The 21,836-nt window shown below is 39.5% G+C and overlaps 3 protein-coding genes across 4 annotated transcripts in view; 2 read left to right on the top strand and 1 right to left on the bottom strand.

Moving 5' to 3' along the window:
- The first annotated feature begins 10 nt into the window (after nt 1-10).
- LOC119583381 lies at nt 11-6,141 on the top strand. The gene is made up of 3 exons (XM_037931852.1): nt 11-187; nt 5,602-5,724; nt 6,092-6,141. The coding sequence occupies exons 1-3, from the start codon at nt 58-60 to the stop codon at nt 6,139-6,141; spliced, it is 303 nt and encodes a 100-aa protein (XP_037787780.1). The 5' UTR covers nt 11-57.
- Nucleotides 6,142-6,965: 824 nt separating this feature from the next.
- LOC119583759 lies at nt 6,966-10,512 on the top strand. 2 transcript variants are annotated; one of them, XM_037932422.1, is made up of 5 exons: nt 6,966-7,050; nt 7,432-7,539; nt 7,714-7,777; nt 9,455-9,538; nt 10,052-10,512. In XM_037932422.1, the coding sequence occupies exons 1-5, from the start codon at nt 6,977-6,979 to the stop codon at nt 10,394-10,396; spliced, it is 675 nt and encodes a 224-aa protein (XP_037788350.1). In that variant the 5' UTR covers nt 6,966-6,976; the 3' UTR covers nt 10,397-10,512. The 2 variants fall into 2 exon arrangements, with proteins under 2 accessions (XP_037788350.1, XP_037788351.1); XM_037932423.1 differs by lacking the exon at nt 9,455-9,538.
- A 602-nt stretch (nt 10,513-11,114) lies between these two features.
- The window catches only part of LOC119583758 (voltage-dependent calcium channel subunit alpha-2/delta-3-like), a gene marked incomplete in the record, with an annotated part of 128,798 nt that continues 118,076 nt past the window's right edge, over nt 11,115-21,836 (bottom strand). Inside the window, 1 exon segment of the mRNA XM_037932421.1 lies at nt 11,115-18,903. Coding sequence (XP_037788349.1) covers nt 18,790-18,903 — 114 coding nt within the window.

Raw genomic sequence — 21,836 nt, 5'->3', positions numbered from 1 at the left:
GAGAGGGAAAGATGGGCAGTATCAGTCAGTGCTGTGGCGCGCGAAACAGGAAACAAAATGACTGGTTTCAACAACTTAATTATAGTTAGTACGGTCGTCTTTCTGCTTCAGGACAAGGGCCAGGCTGACAACGTGCTGAGTGAAAAACTGGCTATCATTACCGATCTGAAGAGACCCGTTGTTAGGTGTGAGTATGGAATTTTGCTTTCCTCTTGGGATGATTGTAGGTAATTTTGATTCGCCAAGTTGATTTTGGGTTTTTGTGTAAATGTAGGAGGGTGCAGTGGAAGGAGATGGGGGGAGTGGGAGGTGTGGGAGGGAGAGAGTGATAGAGAGAAGAGAGAGAGGAAAAGGGAGGGAGGGAGAGGGAAGGAGGAGGAGAGAGAGAGAGAGAGGGGGAGAGAGAGAGAGAGAGAGAGGGGAAGAAGAGAGAGAGAGAGAGAGAAGAGAGAGGGGAGAGAGAGAGAGAGAGAGAGAGAGAGAGGGGGAAAAGGGAGGGAGGGAGGGGGAGAGGGAGATGGGGGGAGCGGGAGGGTGGGAGGGAGGGAGAGGGAGAGGGAGAGGGAGAGGGAGAGAGAAGAGAGAGAGAGGAGAAAGAGAGAGAGAGGGGAGAAGAGAGAGAGAGGAGAGAGAGAGAGAGAGAGAGGAGGAGAGAGAGAGAGAGAGAGAGAGAGAGAGAAAAGGCGAGATCTAGGATAAAAGTGAAACACTGCATTTAGAGTCAACATACTCAAAAGCACAGGCAGTGATTGAAACTAATCCTAATGCACGAAATAATACAGTGTCGGAAAACTTGATTATATAGCTACGAATCGAAATCGTTTATTGGATATTTACATATATATCGCTGTCAGTGACATTCACATTAATTTGACCTCGTTCGCCCTCATGTCAGAAATATCATCAATTTTATTACCATCACTACGACCTTTGTTATATTGTAGTCACAGTCAAGTTTGCCCTCGTAACCCATGACATACAAAGATCACTATTATCACCTGATTGCCAAGTCATATCATTTATAGCAGCGGTTCCCAGCCCCCTTGATCGCGATCCTTATTAGCGAAGCGAGAGTTTTTTGTGGGCCGTCGGAGGGTTCTTAGTAACAAGAATACAAGTAAAAGTTCATGTTTCCTTTTTAGCATTTGTTTTCTTTCCCGTTTCGAACTGATTGGAATCCATGGTTTCAGTGATATGAACCTATATGAAGAGAATAAACTAGGCTTATGAATATCTCTAAAAAAAAAAGTTGGATTTATTACTGCATTTTTGCACATTTAGGGTCGCTATTCCAGGTTAAGACTATTTATTTATTATTAAATGAAAAAAAAAAATCTGCTGCCTCAACATCTAAGGTCATAAGCGACGTATTCAAAATATGGCGATAGCGTGAGGTTTGGGGACAAAACCTAGGGCAAGGAAGTGCTATATGACATCAAAGGTCATATGGCACCATGGTATAGTAGTGAAAGGGTTAGGAATAAGTTAATGATTAGGGTAAAGTTACAGGTTAAACACCACAAGAGGGTAGTATGGTAGTGAATAGGGTAGAGAGGGGGAGCTGAAGGGTATAATATAAGGCAAAGGTTGTTAGAAGGGGAAGGAGTTCAGGGAGTAGGGAGCATTACGATTAAGTATTGTGGCGAAAACGGCAAAAATGAGTCAACGATTAGGATAAGTGGACAGAACAAGGGGAGGAAGAAAAGGAAAAGGAAAGGGGGAGAAAAAAAAACATACAAAATTAGTTGAGGGCCCAGGACCAAGGTAGGGGTCCCTGTCTCCTAAGCCCCCCCACCCCCCACGACAACAACGAGCAAGGGATTGGGGGGGGGGAGACTAAATTTAAGTTCGCAGGGAACGCCCATACGCGCAAAACTTCAGAGGCCAGTTCTTACTTCATTACCACCCTCGAGGCCAACAGATGTATGCATACCGAGTTTCAAAAAATTAGGTTATTGAAACTGATATTAAGTTTCCTGTACGAAAATACTCTTTGTCATTCCACTGTAAGATAAAAGTTACTATCAAATTTCACTCCTTTCCCAACCGTATATTATTTTCTACCTATATATTTTTCTCTCATAAAGATAATCATTTCATAGGCCAATTAATAACTGTTCTTTTTCATTTCCCTTGGGCCATTTTAAGGCCCTCCCTAGCGCCATCAGTTGAAATCCTGCTTTGAATAGTATGCACATGTAAAAAAGCATGTATTGGATTGTAGGTTGATGTGTGTAGAGGAGGGATATACACAGTAGGTCCGCATATTTAACATGGTTGTGCTGAGTGTTTTAATGCACGTTTAAACTGTCCCCATGTAAGGTTTCACAATTCTTTCTATTTTTAAGAAGTCCAAAAACGCATTTAGGAAGCATCGTTGATTCCAGCGTATCAGTTCTGAATATTTTTTCATGACTAATTTCTCTGCCGAACTGAATATTGGATTTAGCAAAAGTCGTGTCTTCTTTTAAGGAGACGTACCAAGTTTAGATTAGGGGACAACTAGAGAATCTTACACATTCATCAAAACGTCATTAGGTTTAAAAGGAATACTGAGACAAAGAACCTTGGCTTTAGAATAGAGCACTTACAAATATCACGATGATAATGGTGATGACGATGCCCCTAATAATAATTATAATTATAATTACTATCACAACAATAACAATGAAGGATAAAAAAGAAAAAGAAAAAAAAAAAAAAAAAAAAAAAAAATTATCATCATCATAAAGGGGCTAAGGGCCGACGGGGGCGCATGACCGCTTCTACCCTTCGCTTCCAGCCACGAGGATCCCTCGGGGGCGAGTCCCCCGGCAGCCAGGGAAGGTCCTCGCAAAGGGTTCGTCGGTCCCCAAGCCATGATCTCCTAGGACGCCCCACAGGTCTCCTCCACCCGGGGTTGTCTCGCAGAGAGACAACCCTGGTGGGCAGGGTCGTCCATAGGGGAGGCGAGTAGGTGGCCATATACCTGGTTGGCGACCCCAGATTTGCAAGAAACTTTTTTCCCATGCCAGTTCACGTGTCCCCCGCGGTTGGGACACGTGTCCTGCCAACTGTACCCCATGATCCGGCAAGGGGACTTGTTAAAAAAAGGCATAAGGCGAGACCCCAGGCATGGATAGTGCCGGGTTTGTTTCCCAAGGAAAAATGGAATTATCAAGGCCTTGAAGACCGCGTTTGGTCCTTCTGAAAATACCAAACATCCCCCAAAAACGCTCTTGTTGACGAGTTCGGGCTCCTGTTCCCAAACCCCAATCTGTCTACGATTCCGGGTCTGACAACCCAGGAAGGGATTTACGCTACCAAGGTATGTAAAACTTTCTGTGACTTCAACGCCCCTCGCCGAAAAGATGGATCACTGAAGGGGTTCCCCTAACAGGGCCCCCAAAGCCCTAAATCTTGGTCTTGCCCCAGACCTCTAGGCCTAGGGGCTTCGCCTCATTCAAAAATGATCAAGACCCGCCCCAAATGACTCCAAAGGACTCAGATAGGATGGCAAATGTCGGCAAAGTCGGTCCGGACCTTAATATTGCCTATTTTTTTGGGCTCCCCCCTGACTTTGGCTATGCTCTCCCCCATTATCCAGTCCATACAAGTTTGAAAAGGGGTGGGGCGGGGACAAGCCTTCCCTCCCCCCTGAATTTAAAGGGAAGAAGTTGACATACCCACCCCCAATTTTACAGACTTTCAGTCCAGTATAGAGGCTTGTACAGGCTAATCTGTGTAAATTTCCCCTGGCCTCAGGATTCCCAGCGTTCCCCGATGAAACCGAGTAAAACCCTTCTTGAGGTCGTGTGGGCTGAAAGAAACCCCACGCCCCAAAAACTACGACGGCGTTCCACAATTACTCGAAGCGTAGTATACGTCTTTTGTGGATTTTGCCGGATAAATCCAGATTTGCCCCGGGTCTTGGGGTCCCCTCAGTAGGGGGGTTGCGGATCCTTTTTCAGAAAATGTGACGAGAACCTTGCTGGTAGCTGAGCAGTGTAATGCCAGGTAGTTGCTACAGCCCATCGACCCCCCTTTCCCCCCCTTCCAGAGGGGACCACGCCCCCCCAATCAGGGGAATGGACCAGACTGCCAAAGGGGACAGGACTGTATGCGGGCCCCCACCAAGGGTTTTAAACCCCCCACCTTTAGAAATTCAGCAGGAATCGCATATGCCTGCAGCTTTCCCCACTCTTCAGCTTGGAAATCGCCAGCCAAACCTTGTTAGGGTAGGGGGTTTCCTCGTGATGGTGGGCCCCGGACAGGCACGGGAAACATCGCTTGCATCCAAGCTAATGTTGGGGTTTCCCCTGGTAACTGTTAAAAAATACCAGCCCAACTTTCACGAACCCCAACATGATCTGAGGATCCGTCCATCCCTGTCGGAATGCAGTATCTTGGGGGAGGGCTTATGGTTCAGTTTTCTCGGGGCTTGGTAGGCAGGGCGAAGGTCATTACCAAGAAATGGCCTTCGACCTCCTCAGCAAGATTCCCTGAGAATTTCCCTTTTGCCCTTCTCGCAGTGTCCCAGCCCTACGCACCGGGAACGACGAAAAAGACTTGATTCCCATTCAGCCGGCCTTGCGACACGCTTCAGTGGCCTCTAATTTCCAGGGAGATGGAATTCTCCCTTTGGTCCTTGGGCGACGCCAAGGGAAAACCCTGACTGTTTCGAGTGTTACGCCTTAAAGGACTCCCACAGAGAAAACTGGATCCTCAGGTTGCTGGTTTTGGAAACGGGGCAGAGACTGCCGGGCGAAACCCCCGGGCACATCCTCCTCCCTTAGGGCTGTCCAAAATGAAACACCTTAGGGTGGGCCCCTGGAGGGCGGGGAGTTTTGAAGGGACCCGCAGGGTAAAAAAGAGCCCATGGGCGGTGCCACAGAATCAGCACTTTTTCCCGGGAAACCCTGCAGTTCTGGAGGATCCTCCATCGCGTGTGACAAAAAAGTGTCGATCTCCTTGGCCCATTCCCGTTCGCTGTACCCAAATCCAGCATGTGAGTTGGAGCGCTGGGGTAAAGGGGCCAAATCCTTTTTCTGGGATAGCAAAGTCCCCGGGGGAAAAGGGGCTGTTTTTCGCTTTGGGAAGCCCTGAGCATGGGGGCCGACAGACACTCGAGCCATCGGGCACCCGGGTCCGCATTTAAGTGCCCAGAAAAATGCGAATGTCTCGCCGGGGGGAAACCTGCCCGATGCGAGTTTTGGCGTAGAAAACCTCTTTCACATGGGTTTTTTGTACTGGTAGGGGCTTTTTACAGCAATAAGGACAAAAAAGCCAAAAACTGTTCAGTTTTCAATGCCCCTGATACGCTCCAAAAGGTACCTCGATACCGCAGGGTGAAGTCGACTGGAATGGCTTGGCTACACCCGGGGGGTGGTGACCTCGCTGCGGCCCGACCAGTATGGGTACCACCCCCCACTGAAACGTTATATTATATATATATATATTATATATATATATTATAATATATATTTATATATATTAAAATGTTAACGATAAACATAAACAGAAAAAAAGAAAACAAAACAAAAAAAACATACATCACCCAATCACTCTAATCCAGCTCCATACAAAGCAACCTGCCACTCATCTTTTCCTTTGTATTTTCAGTGGCACACATCAACCTCGAAAACCAGACATGCCAAACGGACGCCGAGTGCGCGCAATATCTACCCAGCCTCAACACAGCTCTCTCCATAGTGAGCTCAGTTCCGTCCGCTCCGTACTGTTCGGGTAAGGTTTCGAAGCTTGTTTCGAAGAGCGTTTGATCCTCCTTATAGCCTGTGAGAGTGGTGATATTTATTGTTTTTTATTTATTTATCTATTTATTTGTTATTTCTGTTTGATTTATTCCTTATAGGGTATGAGTGATATATATATAATTATATATATATATATATATATTTTTAAAATATATATATATATGTATATATATATTTAATAATTTCTATTCCTATCTGATATAGCGTACGAGAGTGAGGATATTTATTTATTTTATTTTTTCTATTTCTATTGATTTATTCCGTATAGCGTATACAAAGCCTAGGGTAAGGAAGTACTATATGACTTCAATATAGCTAAGCTCATGAATATCTCTCAGAAAAGTTATTACTGCATGTTTGCACATTTACGGTCGCTATTCCAAGTTAAGGCTGTATTTATTTATTATTCATTGTTGATTTTAGAGTTCGAATGAGAATGGTCATAGGAGGTGTAAAATCAAATTTTTGCTCCCAGAAAATGAATAGGATTTTCAAGATTAGTTTCCCTAGAACTTCGTATACGATTTTTCGTATGTGATTTTTCCTTTCTTTCTTTCTTTTATTGCTGAGTGAACCTTGAAGATAATATTAAAAACGCATGATCTCTCTCCTTTAAACACCTTTTCTCTCCTTTTTAAAACCCATGGCACGAACTCTACAGCTTCCCGGAGATGTACTTGTGGCGACGGAAAATGTGTTTCTTATACGAGAGAATTCGGCAAGGGAACCATTCTTTATTACTGCGGTCCCTGTAGTGAGTAGGGAAATATAATGAGAGTCTGGAAGTCTTCTCAAATCACTTTGTATTTGGGGATGTTCTGGCTTCGTGAAGTTTTGTAATTATCATTTTTCCTGTGGATGAATATATATATATATATATATATTATATAATATTATATATATATTTTATATATATATATTAATATTTTATAATATAATATAATATATATGTATATATGATTATTTGTGTGTGGTGTGTTTTGGTGGTGTGTGTGTGTTTTGGGGGTGTGTGTTGTGTGTGTGTGGTGTGTGTTGGGGGTGTGGTTTGTGTGTGTATGTGTTATGTGTGTTTTTGTGTGTGTGTGTGTGTGTGTGTGTGTGTGTGTGTGTGTGTGTGTGTGTTTTCTTTTTTTTGGCGGAGGCTTAGTTTTTCATTAATTTGACAAAAACCCCATTTTTCCTAGGGCATGTCGGGGCCCATTTTGAATGAAAGGCGCTGTCAAATGAAAAAGGCAGAATGCAGAGACAACTACTGCATGTGCAAGAACGATGGAGACTTTTACGAATTCAGTTACTGGTAGAAGTTTTTATCACATTTTCTCTGTTAGTGTGCAGTACACAAATAGATACACATTATACTTACAGTATATATATATATATATATATATATATATATATATATATATATATATATATATATATATATATATGTGTGTGTGTGTGTGTGTATTTATGATGTATGTATATACGTATATGTGTATATGTATCATATATATTATACATGTATGTATTCATATGTATGCATGCATGTATTTATCTATTTATTCATAAATGCATCCATTTACATATATCTACATATATGTGTGTGTGTATATATATGAACAGGACCTCACGATTTGCATAACTTCACTGCCTTTACTACGGTATATAAAGTACTAACTCTGACTTCCTTCGCCAGTGAGATCCCTTACATCGGATACGAAGTGACGTTGCAAATTGCAATCATTGTGTGTATTGTTATTGCAATGTGCCTCCTCCTGGCTTCGGTCTACAGCATCATCAATGTGTGAGTATTCAATTGAGATTCAGTTGATCGAAGAGGATACCAGTAGTTTTATTTATTTATATATCTTTATATTATGCTAAATCTCTGTATTTAAAAAAACACGCACCTCTGCATGAAAAAAACACACACGTGCGCACACAGACAAACACATATACATTTAATTTTTTTTTACAGGCGACGACTTCGAGACCTAAGAGAGCTGGCGAGGCAAAGGCGAGGACGAAGAACTGACAGCGAAGTGAGTGGGTGATGATGACTATGACTAGGGGTGATGATGATGACGATGATGATGATGATGATGACGATGATGATGATGATGACGATGATGATGATGATGATGATGATGATGATGATGACTATGACTAGGGGTGATGATGATGATGACGATGATCTAGTAATAAAAATCGTGACGGAGATGATGATATGATGATGATAATGATGTTGAGATTAAGGATGATAATGATAATGGAAATAATGATAAAAAATAGTGACAGTGACAATAATAATAATATTGATAATAATAATAAAAATGACATTAATAGTAAGAAAATGACTATTGAGTATAATAGCAATAACAGTAATGATAACAATTATAATACGGTTAACAGCAGTGATAGTAAAAACAGTACTACTAATAAAAATTATACTGACCATAACCGCAACATTGCCAACTCACACCTAAAAATAATCATGTAGGTTATTTCAGTCACATGGACCTACACCAAGGAGAGTGCACTGCCGAACCTAAGCTTCGGTACCCTTTCTCGGCCTCGAGACTCCCGAACAACAGGAGTGGTTATTTATTTATTTATGTATCTTATTTATTTATTTATTTATTTTTTTTTGGGGGGGGAGGGGCACTGATTGGTGTCGATTTTATGTTGTCATGTGGCAGGGAGGGGGGCTCTCATTGCCGTTTCAAGGCCTTTCAAGACCCTTTACTAGGATTTTTTCTTTATCCTTCTTCAGCAGCGCCCAAGTAATTGCACTCCTGGGATCAAGGCGGTTTTAAATCTTAGGCAAGTCGGGCTCTGTGATACACGTCTCAGATCCCTAGTTACTCCAGTGAAATAAAGTTCTGCCTTGCTGTCGGCCAACCACCCGATCTTGAGGTGAATCGGGTATTTTGTGCTTAATGGCGTCCCTCTGGATTACAGGGACAGGATGTTGAACATTGCGTGTTCGGGATAACTATGGCAAACGTTTGAGTACATTCTTTCAGCCTTTCCCTGTAATAAACATTTGAATGGTTGCTAGAAAGATGGAAGATTTTGAACTGAATCCAGAGGGTATCTGTGGCCATTGTGCGATTGGCAGCACAGAACTTTGCGGTCTGAGAACCCTGTAGTTTTAGAGAATTCGCCAACAAGTGCTCACAAGAATGTGGTTGACCTTGGCTTTTCTTCCTGCATCACATTACCAGGTCCAACAATGCAGATAGGGTGCTAATTCCAAGAACTGGTTATCTTAGAAGCATAAGACACAGTAGCCTACTAGTATCAACTCACAAACCTTGAAGCTAACAGACATGTCGTTTCTAGTTCTATCACAACTGAACACCGGGAACGTATAGTATCCCAAGAGAACCGGAGTGCAGAAATGGATACAAAACTAGTGCTTGTCCACACGCCGGTAGGACATGGGTTTGTATTCGAAGGGTCTCTTGATGCTCCGAGATCCTACCGAGACTGACAGAGGCGGATTATACAGAGTTGCCCCCTCTTTTCGTGTTAGGTGTGACCAGCAGTTAAAATGATACATGCTATCTGGACCGTCGCATCACATCGCTCTCAACATGAGGCACTGAACACAATCACAATAATACCTATAGTGATTTAACTAAAATAGGCCCTGCCATTGTTGCATCCATAGTATAAGAACTGTTCTTTTTTAAATTTTTGTTTGTATTTTCCAGTCTCAGACCATTTCCGAAGATTCTCCTCCAGTTTATGATGAGGTGGTGGGCAATCTGCCATCTTACCAGGATGCTCTTGCTATGGTATGAATTAGATATGTATTGTAGAAAAGGTATGAATGAGATTGATATTCATTCTCATTTGTACCTTTTCTACATTTGTCAACATGAATAGATATGTATTATTATTATTATTATTATTTCATATATATATATATATATATTTTGTTATTTTGCTTTGCTTTCCTGTGCCTCTTTTGATGTGTTTGTGTGCCTAGGTATTTATTTTTTTGTCTATTTGTTTAGATGTATGTGCTTATCAGTGTTTGTTTGCATATTTTTATGTTTCTTTGATGTATATTTCTGGTTTTATGTATCTGTACTTGTTAATTTATTTGTCGAGTTATTTAACTTCACAGTTTATGTAATACGTACCTAAGTATGTCTGTTTATATCTCTGTCTATTTACCTATTTACATATCTATTTATTTACATATCTCCAGACTGATTTTGTTTGTGTATTCCTGTTATGGCAGCGCTCTGGCTAACGATTTTTTTTTTAATTTCCTCCCTTCAAAACCGAATCCCGTTTTCCAGACCGAGGTTCCTTCGTCCACGGTCATCGCGGAGACCCTGCACGAGGACAGAGCTGAGGCGACGGCGACTCGAGACAGTGCGAGTGATCACAACGCTTCGACACCTGGGTCGTCGAGAGAAGCTGTTAACGAAGCCGACGTCGCAGAGGTTCACGGGACAGAACACCAAGCACACATTCAACATACAACGTTAGTCGTTCGGGGAAATGGTCATTCAGAGGTTCCCCAGGAACAGTTTGCAGAGGGGAGTCGTCCACAAGACAGTGAGGAAGAAAATGATCCCGAGGAAGTAAATGCTTCGGTGTCTCATATTCGCGAATCTCAGGGAATTCAAACGCGATTTTAAAAGGGATGTCTTAATGTAACTATTCCTATACTCATAAACATCTTTGTTTCATAATTTCCATATAATCATTCATGTTCTAAAATGTAGGATTAGAAAGTACGGTATATTTCATGTTTTCTCCTTTTAATAAAAAAAAAAAAAAATGTATATTATCATTGTCTGCACTGATACAGTAAATAACAGTTAAGGTTTATATTCTTTGCATTTAGAAATTGTTTCATATTTCTTAAATCTTGATACATAATTTATGTGTAATGTAGCTAAATCATCATGTAATGTTAACTATGTTATTTGTTACTTTTTTGTATGGTTCTTATCATGTCATGGTACCTGGTGATATTCTGATGTCTTACTAACTGATTATATTCTTAACACATATTCTTAAACGTCCTACTCCTCTCTCTCTCTTTATATATATATATATATATATATATATATATATATATATATATATATATATATATCACATACACACACCCTTACAACGCACTCCAATTGTATACATCGTTCTCCTTGCCTCACTGGCACACAGATGCACTAAAACATCAATTACAATTCTTGGAAAAAATGTGTGTGTGTGTGTATGTGTACGTACACACACACACACACACACACACACACACACACACACACACACACACACACACACACACACACACACACACACACACTTAAGGGGGAAGGTTGCTCAGCACTTTCAGAAATCAAACCCGACAGAGACAATTAACATTTTATTGTGTCCTCAAGATACAAATAAACTCTCGTGAGGAGTGAAGGCGTCGCATGGAAGAAACCGTTACGCAGGGAGGTTAGAAGAACATGTCACCTGAAAGTTCACCTACGAAGCCATGCCGGGGTCGGTGGAAGAGTGCTCTGGGGGTGTGGGTGTGGGCGTGGGTGTGGGTGTATGGGTGTGGGCGTGTTGTGGGCAGATGGTGCTTGGGTGTGTTGTGGCGTCATCAACTTGCGGACTTTTATACACAGACAAAAAGGGTGGGGTGGGTTGTGGGGTGGGTGGGTGACATGAATGAAATGCGGGGACTTTTTTTTCTCTCTCTCTTTCTCGCTTTTTTTTTTCTGAAAGGTTACCAGTGAAATGTATTTTCCTCGTGGATTTAGTTAACATGATTGATTTTTTACTTAAGTTTTTTTTTCGGAAGATTGACTCTACATGATGATGAGTACCCTGTATTTAACGATTGGCATTATCATTACTAATTTCAACCTTAAAAAAAAATAACCATGAGGATTCACTGGTTCCTTTCATCTTAATTCGTTAACTACTGATCTAGCTCTCCCTCGGTGCATTATCAAAATATCAAAATGGTTTTAAGACACGATTAGTGGCTCGTAATTTGTAAGAAATAGTTGTTGATGACCCCATAGAAACACTCCTCTGAAGTTCAATTCTGGGTATTGGATACGCTGTCTTCAGTGTCAGGTGTGGGAAGTAATGAAGTGTTATCATGTGCTTGGAAGACAAAGAGTTTTTTGAGATTATATATATATATATAATTTCGCACATGTAAACAGAAGCATTCAACACAAAATAAAACAGTTATCGTGAGTGTACGTGTCTGTAGTTCTTGCAGATGGAGGGAGTGGGGGGCGTGGGAGGTGGGGGACTTCAATAGAAAATGAAAATGAAAATGGCGAACATAAACAGAGCACTCAGACACCGAGGCAACATCGACAAACAAGAGAAGCCGGGACAATTCAAAGCCACGCCGGTACTGGAACAACAGGAACACTCATTTCCAGGACACAAAAAGTCATTTACTGGAATTAGAAAGGTCGGTTATACAAAACCACACATCTCCATCTTAATGAGAAACAGATGAACACTTAATACACATTGGTTACACTTTTTTTAAGCAATGAGTTCATTTCTTTTTTATTTTTTACTGTATTTGGTTATCATATATGTATATATATATCTTTTATATATTTTTCTACCTGATCCCACCCCCTGATTCATCCATGAACAAATGGAGATGAATTGAGAATGAAAAGACTGTGTTCCTCGTATCCAACTCGGCCGAGATAGTCAAAGAAGAGAAGGTTACTATCGAGCACCGCCTGGGAATCGTGACTACCTGACCTAAGGCGCATTTTTGTTGGCTAAAATGTGCAAACTGCTCAAAACACTTTTTATGGCCGGAAAGACTTTCATAATACATCCCTTGGGCGTACTGACCTTTTGGTTGTATTCGGCAACCTCCGCGGACATAAAGAATGAAGCGATTATTATCCATATTGTCTTCACCAAAAACAACCTCAGTGTGGAGGCCTTTTAGATCCGCTCTAAGAAAGTTGATTGTTTATTTTTTCATTCTCTTTTGTCTTCAACAGATTGCAGCCATTCCCACAAAAAGACTCCTCTTTGTTATACTTGATGTCGCACTTGTGAAAAATAGCTACACAATGTTTATAGTGTGACCTACTCACTTGGATGCCCGCTCTATACAATTAATGCTGAAAGTCGAGTATTGAGGGTTAATATCACGCGTCTTGTGTAGCCCAAGTGCTTCGACCAGCCGGCTCTGTCTATGGCCTTTCTATTATACTGAATTTATTTGATCTCGATGATGCTAAAAATCCATCTCGTTTGTGGAGACTTGTTTCTAAAACACATTCTCAAAGGGAAACCTTCAGTACTTGTATTTTTTTATGAATCAACATGACACAATCTGTAGGTGGGAAGTGACTACACCATGAAAGCTGAGTAACTATAAGATCATTACAGTCACAGCATATATATAGTATACTTCTGTGGTAGTAATTACGACATTAACACGGGACGCATTATCTATGATCTATATATTATTATCAACATCTTGCCTGTTTGACTGAAAAAAAAAGAGAAAAAAAAGAAGTCAAAGGCTGATGAAAGATAAACCAATGACCTTGCAAGAGAGCTACATAGGTGGACACAGGTGTGCGTGACCTGCAAGGCATGTAATATTGACCTACAAGACTCCACTCTGCTCCTACATTCCCGCTGAGCTTACCTCAGGCAGCGCTGGTCAGACAACAGCAAGACGTTCAGGTCACTGTTCTCCCGGCTACGGGTCAGAGATCAGGCCCACTGAACCATTTGACTCACAGCCCCCAAAGCATTATTAAACATTTGGTTAAAAAACGAAACAGAAAAGAAAATGGTTATTCATCCCTGCTTCAGAAACCAGGACCTAGAAGTTTGTCTTTGAAAAAATATCATTGCTCTGAGATTCTTTTTTTAAAGTTTATTATGCAGGTTACATTATTTGTGAATGACCTAAAAAAATCCACTGAAATGGCGTTTCATCACATAGTATTTCAAAATTTTCTGATGGAGTTGAGCAGGTGGTTCTCCTGTACCTGACCTAAGCTGACCCGCGGATACAGGTCATCAGCTTCCCCTCACTAATGACCCCAGGGCGAAAGGTCTCCCCTCACTTGATGTGTGACGGATGCTTCCTCGGCACCGTCTTGGGGCGTGTGCTCTCTCTACGAACTCGGAGCTGACTCGTGCAGGATGATCTATACAAACCTGGAGAGGATCGGTGCATTTGCTTCAAGGATTAGTTCAGATTTAGTGCTTTGTTAATTAGTGGACTTTTGTCGTGCGAATGTGCTCAGTTTGGAGAAAAAAAGTGAAATAAAAACTTACATTATCCTTACACTAGTATCTTCTTCAAAAATATATCTTTACATTACTTTTGGACAGTCATCTCACATGAATCTTTCTGGCTACGGCCACTATATGGACAATGCATGACTAATGAGGGATGGTAATTCCTTTACATTCAATTTGAGAATGGTGAGAAAACATCTAACAAACATGAAACAATCATTAGGTTTACCTGCTTTTCTCATGAAAATCTAAAGGATTATAATCCATTCACTTTTTCAGTCCTATTTCATTCATAAGCATAATCTAAATTTTTTCCCAATACATAATTTTCAAATACTATTTGATACTGTAAGGTGTTCAAAACTTGATTCTTGAAGAGTTCGTCGCTGAACATGATGACTTACCATCCCCCCTTCTGTGTGCCTCTGGGTAAGGCCCAAACACACAGCCTGAGGAATATTGTCGAGGAAAATCAATGACAAAAAAAAACTTGTCCTGATAACCTCTTAAAGCACCAGCTTTTAAAAGCCTTAGTTGGAAAGTATAGATGTCACACAAGAGCTTTCCAATACAAGATATGACCAAGAGAGTTAAAGCACACTCTGTTGTTTTGAGGAACTTTTTTCTTTAGTGACGGAACAGGGCTTGATTCAGACAGAGAATGTGTGTGTGTGTGTGTGTGTGTGTGTGTGTGTGTGTGTGTGTGTGTGTGTGTGTGTGTGTGTGTGTGTGTGTATGTGTGTGTGTGTTTTACAATACACACACCGACACATCCTAGTGGTATGAAAGATTAGCCATCTTCTCAAACCTGAATCAAAGCCCCTATGCTTTAGCTGCATTCCAAAACAGTGACAGCAGAACAAACATGCCTGGAATGCTTTCTATAAAAAGGTAATGATATAACGTATAGGTCTGCAAGACGTAGTTGGTGTGAGTTCCTGGTGGGTTGAGGACAAGACTCTAATTGGTGCGGGGTGCTGGTTGGTCCACAGTCTGGGAGACCTCTCGCCCTTCTTAACTTGGCCCTTAACTGATATAGTACCTAAAATTGCCCATTATGAAATGAATTACAATGCAGGGATTCTGTCATAATACAAGGTAGCATTTCCCTATATAAATAAATTCTGAAGTATGGTACCATGAAATAATTGCATGGAAGGTATTCTAAACATTCCTTGGTTTACTAAATCTTCCTAATTTCCTCACAGTATTATAACTGATTGCCAACTTCAGACGCGGAAACTTGGCCGGAAGGCAAAGTTCCTCGCTAAAAGTGGAGACATACACAGTTCTATATAAAGCATCAGTAATTTCTGTATTAGCAAAATTTCTCCACTACTCATCAATTACCTACAGGGATCATTTCCATATTATGCAGTTTATAGAGAAGGAACCCACATGAAAGAGATGAGAAAGAAAATCCACGGGAGAAATACCACAAGAACAAAGATTCAAGAAGTTTACAGTGCACACAAGCCCGTAGTTGACAATTTTCACCTATGTCTACAAATGATAATATATAAATGATTATATCTACACCTGCATTATCACCTGGCAGCCAGAAATATGGTCGCTATTGTGACACAAAATCCTTAAAAAGAAACAGCAGGTATACATTTAAATATGTCGAAACAGGACAAATAATAAAAGTATGTACTAATCAGGTTGCGGTACATACACTGCGGTTAACTGAGAGTGGACATAACTCTAACAATTTTTCCAATGTGCATCTTGTAATTAAATGGGAAAGTTATGATAAAGTGAAAGTGGAGATGCACAATATATACTAACTAGAAAATAACAACAAACAGGAAACAGTAGGATCAAATATGTGCACCATGAAAACAATATATGTACTAAGAATACATGCACAATATGCTCAACAAAGGACTATCGTTATGCCATATAATCATACACAGAAGTATGCACATCAATAAACTGCTACAGCATGTACACATTATCAATTGAAAGACACTTGGCTGCAGATCATAAGCAAAATACTTCATGAATGTTTATGATTACCAGTTAAAATGCCGCCTTTCACTTGGCGAGCTTCAACAATTGATTCTTTTTTATCTCTAATAGCCATTTGATATAAAACTGCAGCGAAGCTTGAATTATTTGCCCTAATTTCACATCGGATCATTCACCCGATGAACATAATAACTGAATAATTTTCTCTCATAACGCAACTACATTTATCTGCAATCCACAACAGGTAGAGAAAAGAGCATAACATATCTCTATGGGAAGAATAATGGCATTCAAGTTCTCGTAGGTGAGCATGAACATGGATCGACCACACCAGGAGTCCAAGCTGCCTGGGACTGGTTTTAAGATGATGCAGTGTGAAGTCCATTACTCTTCTTGCTGAATATGTATATGCAATTCTCCAGCAACCGGGCTATCATCCAGTAGAAACTTGACAACAAGTACAAGTTATAAGATCAGAAAAACAATACCGTACAGTAATTTACATGTACAATGGGTTACTAAGAGTATGTAATTATCCACATGGAATAAAACCATCTTGATTCTTTTTTTTTTTTTTTAAATATCCTTAAATATCTTCTAGTTTCGAATTATGGACTCCAGTTTACCATGCGACTACAACAGTACATGTATAGCACATCATGATGAATATTTACATATCTGAAAATTATTAACCTTCAATCTAATAGTATCTTCCTTTTAAGTGTAATAAATGTGATACCAAATGTTTGCTAATTCTAAACAAAACTTCGTCATGCCAATGCCTCTTTGAAAACTAAGAGATGGTAGCAACACACCATCTTCAGGGACTGTTAGAAGAGCTGATGATCTAATGTATTAATCTATTACTGTTAGGAAACAAAGGGTTTTTGAGTTCCTGTGTCGTATCTCATTATGATAATATTTAAATGATTTAGCATACTAATTTCCCCCCCCCCACTTTTTTTTTCTCTCCTTTCTTCACTCCCTCTCCATTTCTGCAATTGCATTATATTACCCTTCAGCTTAACTTTACTGAAATTTTAAAATTTGTCTAAAAGATTTAAGAGTCATGTCTTAATCTCTAATTTTTGTTTTTTTTTTGTTTTTTACCGGGGTTGCAAAATCAGCTGTACAAACATCCCTAAAGATACTGTACTGCTATTCAAGCGATAACAAGACCATCCTACTGTAGCAGAAATTACACGTCATCACAGCTGAGGCATCAAGCCCCTAATACTGTTGTATATATCTATATATATATTTATATGTCTTGGATCAAAGAAAAAATATTAAACCACTAATAACAATAAAGAAAAAACATCACAATTGAGTTGATATTACCTTCTTGAGGTAAGAATAAAAAGTATAACAAGTGTAAATTACCCGAGTGATATGCCACTCCCTTGATATGGATTCTTATTTTTGGTAAATATTCTTCACCTGGGAATCTTCCTACGATTTCCTATCGGTAAAAATTCCTAAAGTCTAATCACAAAACATAAAATGGCATGAACTCATTTCGTAAAAAATGAAGATTACTATTTGTCTATGAGCCAAAATGTCTAGTAAAATTATCTGATAGATCTACACTACATATAAGTTTATTTTTTAATAAATATAGTACTCTCCATTTGAATACCTCATTGAAGTTTGTAGTATTACTTTTTATAAGATTTGATATTAGCAAAAAAGACCTTTTTGGTACTATATAAAACATGAATCAGGTGTCAAAATGATGAAAAAAATACAGTGACTAAAATAAAGTGAGGGTTTACAACGTAATGAGGTTCTTATTTATCTTAGTAATATAGGAGCATTAATATTTTAGTATTGTCCATAGAAACACAATGATTACACAAACCAACCAATCATCACTGATCTGATATATGTACAAAGATAAAAAACTCACATCATCATTATTTTCCTTATGAGTACGTTTTCCCAATTCAGTATTGACTCTGCTGTCTTTTTTTTTTATAACACTTTTTCCAAAAAGGATTTCCTCTTGAACATTCCAGCTGAAGAGTGCGTCACCGACCCTCTTCGTAAGGTCCAGCAGCACAAGGTAAGACTGAAGAATTTTAAACCTTATGCTAAAGGTGGGTTAGGGGTGTCATGCCTGGAAAAGAGGAGCATTCTTATACACTCCCAGAGTGAGAGAGAGAGAAAAAATCTGTATTGTCTCTTCTTTACAAGTCAACACTGGACTGGGTCACTTAAGCAGTTCAAAATAGGGGTTCTCATCCATGTGGGAAGAGCCAATTGAGAATTTCCCTGGAACAACTGCAGTATCTTGCCTTGCCATTTTCTGCTTTCTCTTCTTGTCATGGATGCACTTGATCGCTGGTGAAGAATATTCTAAAAACTCTAGGATATATTTTGGTTGAACGAAGCCCTTATCTCTTAACATTCAGTCTGCTATGTTCAGAAACAAACTTTTCAGACTCTGGCTATTATAAGATAGGAGTGTTGTTTCCTGACAGACTGCACCTTCTGGTATATCCATAAGAAAATCACACAGTATGTACACACGAGAAAGAGGAAATGTCCCCTATATAAAGAGAGTATTAAGTAGGTCTTATAACAGATTTATTCATATTCAGAGTTCAACCTCTCAAATACTCATCCTTGCACAACTAGTTAAAAAAAGCTCTCAATACACAAAAAATTCTCTCCCCTTCCCTAGATCACAATGTAGACCAATATATTAATACTAAACGAAGCAAATGAAACACTACTTCGACATAACACCATTGATTTTGTTTTCCTCCACATGCCTTTGCTACTGTAGTCAACACAACTATCACGAGTGGAGCTTGAGGGTATTACACACATGTGCCAGCACCAGCAGCGTTAACACAGCCGCTGATGGAAGGGTGAGAGAGCCAGCTCCTCCACACTGCTTGATCTCGTGTTCCTGAAATGATAACGTCCATCGCAGGTATTAGACAAAGTATTAGGTTGTGTCTCTTGGATCTGTGCCTAACTAAAGTCTGTTAAACTGTGAGCAAAAATATCAATTGGGAAAATATTCTGAATGACTCTATTATTCTGAAGAAAGAAATAAAAATAAAAATCATACATTTGGCTTTGGCCAAACACACTTGAAAACTAATACTGATATATGTATCAAAAAGCACTGATGAGTATAACTGACTAATGACCATTTCAGAATCAAATCATAAGAAAATTATCATTACCTAAATAATATTTACAATAAATAATAATTAAAAAATCTGTTAATAATTCCAAGCACTTATCCCCAATTTGCTAAGATTGTATGCCTGAGAAATATCTAGCAATATGTTCATCAAAAACTTGATTCACAAAACTCAACTTCATAGCATGATATATGTGAATTCCCTGCGTGACATATCACATGACAGACATCTGTTCATTAGCAGTCAGTGATTGTGGCAAATTTGAAAACACTACTTTCTAAGGAATTCATCAAAACGGTAAAAACAAGTGGCCATGCTGTTACCTCTTACTGTTAGGATCTTCAGAAAGTATTAATGTCCTAGGAGGAACTTCAGCATATAAACATTTGGCTGTACATCTCTGAATACATATTGTTTTATCTCTCTCTCTCTCTCTCTCTCTTTCACACGCACACACACACACACACACACACACACACACACACACACACACACACACACACACACACACACACACACACACACACACACACACACACTCTCTCTCTCTCTCTCTCTCTCTCTCTTTCTCCCTCCTCACTCACACACACCCTCTCTCTCCTCACTCACACACACTCTCTCTCTCCTCACTCACACACACACTCTCTCTCCTCATTCACACACAACACACACACACACACACACACACACATACACATACACATACACACACACGCACACACACACACACACACACACACACACACACACACACACACACACACATACACACACACACACACACACACACACACACACACACACACAACACACACACACACACACACACACACACACACACACACACACACACACACACACACACACACACACACACTCTCTCTCTCTCTCTCTCTCTCTCTCTCTCTCTCTCTCTCTCTCTCTCTCTCTCTCTCTTTCTCTTTCTCTCTCTCTCTCTCATCACTCACTCACACTCACACTCACTCTCTTAGAACCCATTCATAATGTGCATATTATTTCTATGTAAAATATAATAAATAGCACATCTCACTCTTCAATATGGCTTCAGAAATGTGACGTACAACATACACACAATTATCACGTGCATTTCATGTAAAGAATTATTAAAGCATTAATTCTTTTGGATAAACATAGATGATCACTTGAAATTAGGTCAATATTCTTTATAGTAACTAGGAGTGGACTGACATTACTGAACATATTAAATGACAAAAACAATGTATGATTAAAGGGAAACATTCTACAGTTAGTCAGAATGAAAGTCTTTAGAAAGTTACTAACTTTTAAATGATCCAGTCAGTGGCAACACTACAACACATTATCTCCTCAAAAAACAGGACATCACAAAAAAAAAAGGTCGGACATGAGTACTTAAAAAAAAAAAAAGATAATAATAAAAAACGTTGAGTACTTTACATCAAAAAATGAAAAAGGATGAACCTCTATTTCACAATATGCCATTGCTCGACTTCCTCAGGCAAACAAAACAGTAACAATACATCCTTGTACTTGAGGTATTGGCACCTGTGGGTACTGGGCCACTTTATGTTGTAGCTGATTAGGGGACATTTATATGAGTGTCATGCCTTATGGTTTTGAAATCATTTCCTGTTTATCACTTGACAAACTCAATAATGGGTGGAAATAAAAATAGATGATATATGACTGTAAATGTGGTAACTTGTTATCTTCAGAGAGAATGTCTATTACTGATTAGAAGGAATAGATTGTTATCTTAAAGGAATATATTACTGCATTAAGGGAATTCAGAAATGAATAAGAAGATAAATCAACGGTTAAAACAACTGATTAGAAATATATATGTAAGATGGTTTCAACAGTTAGACTGCTGTAACAATGTTCCTGGTGTTTTAAAGCACTTTCATTAGTTCTGATATTACCAAAGATCAAGTAATGGTTCTCAGAAATGTAAAGCCACTGTCTTGTCCTTAATATACGATACAGACTTTATATTCACAAACAATGGACAGTGCTCAAAGACTGTCAGGAAATGATCTCAGTTTTGCCTGGTTTTGAAACAGGTCATGTGGAGTTTATTCATGCTTCTGTAACTGTCTGGGGTCCATAAATAATAATAATAATAATAAAAAAAAAATACATATATAAAAAAAATCTCTGTTACACTAACAACAATCACCACCACCTGAATCACCATAATACACAATGATTATCCAACAGCTATCAGTAATAATCTAGAGAAAATATATCTCTATAAGACTGTGAATCCCTCGTCATGCTTGTCGGGAAACACAGTCTGTAAAAAGCCTGCGGAACGTAAAACCCGTATCATGTGGGTGAAGGAAAAGGGGGATTCCTCATTACAGAGAGCCAGAGTGTGGGCAGTGGGTTTAGCTCCCTACAAGAGCTTTATGTACATTGTTTATCAAAATCTATGTCACAGATACATAGTGCCGCATAGTGTTTTTATTATACTCCAGATGCAAGACATTGGTACTCTCAGAGTCAAGACCATAATATTTAGAAAGGAGGAGGAGGAAAAAAACATGACCTGTCTAGCATCCACTGCGCTCTAAAGGGGTCATATATACTAACAGGAAGGAGCGAGCACAAACGGTACATGAGCTACCACAAAATAGTTTTAAGGGCTAGCTGGAAATCTGGCTAGCAAAGGTACATAGGGGAGGGG

Source organism: Penaeus monodon, chromosome 17, assembly GCF_015228065.2.
Source record: "Penaeus monodon isolate SGIC_2016 chromosome 17, NSTDA_Pmon_1, whole genome shotgun sequence".
In the NCBI taxonomy this organism is placed as follows: Eukaryota; Metazoa; Arthropoda; class Malacostraca; order Decapoda; family Penaeidae; genus Penaeus; species Penaeus monodon.
This window is presented reverse-complemented; position numbering and strand designations above follow the sequence as displayed.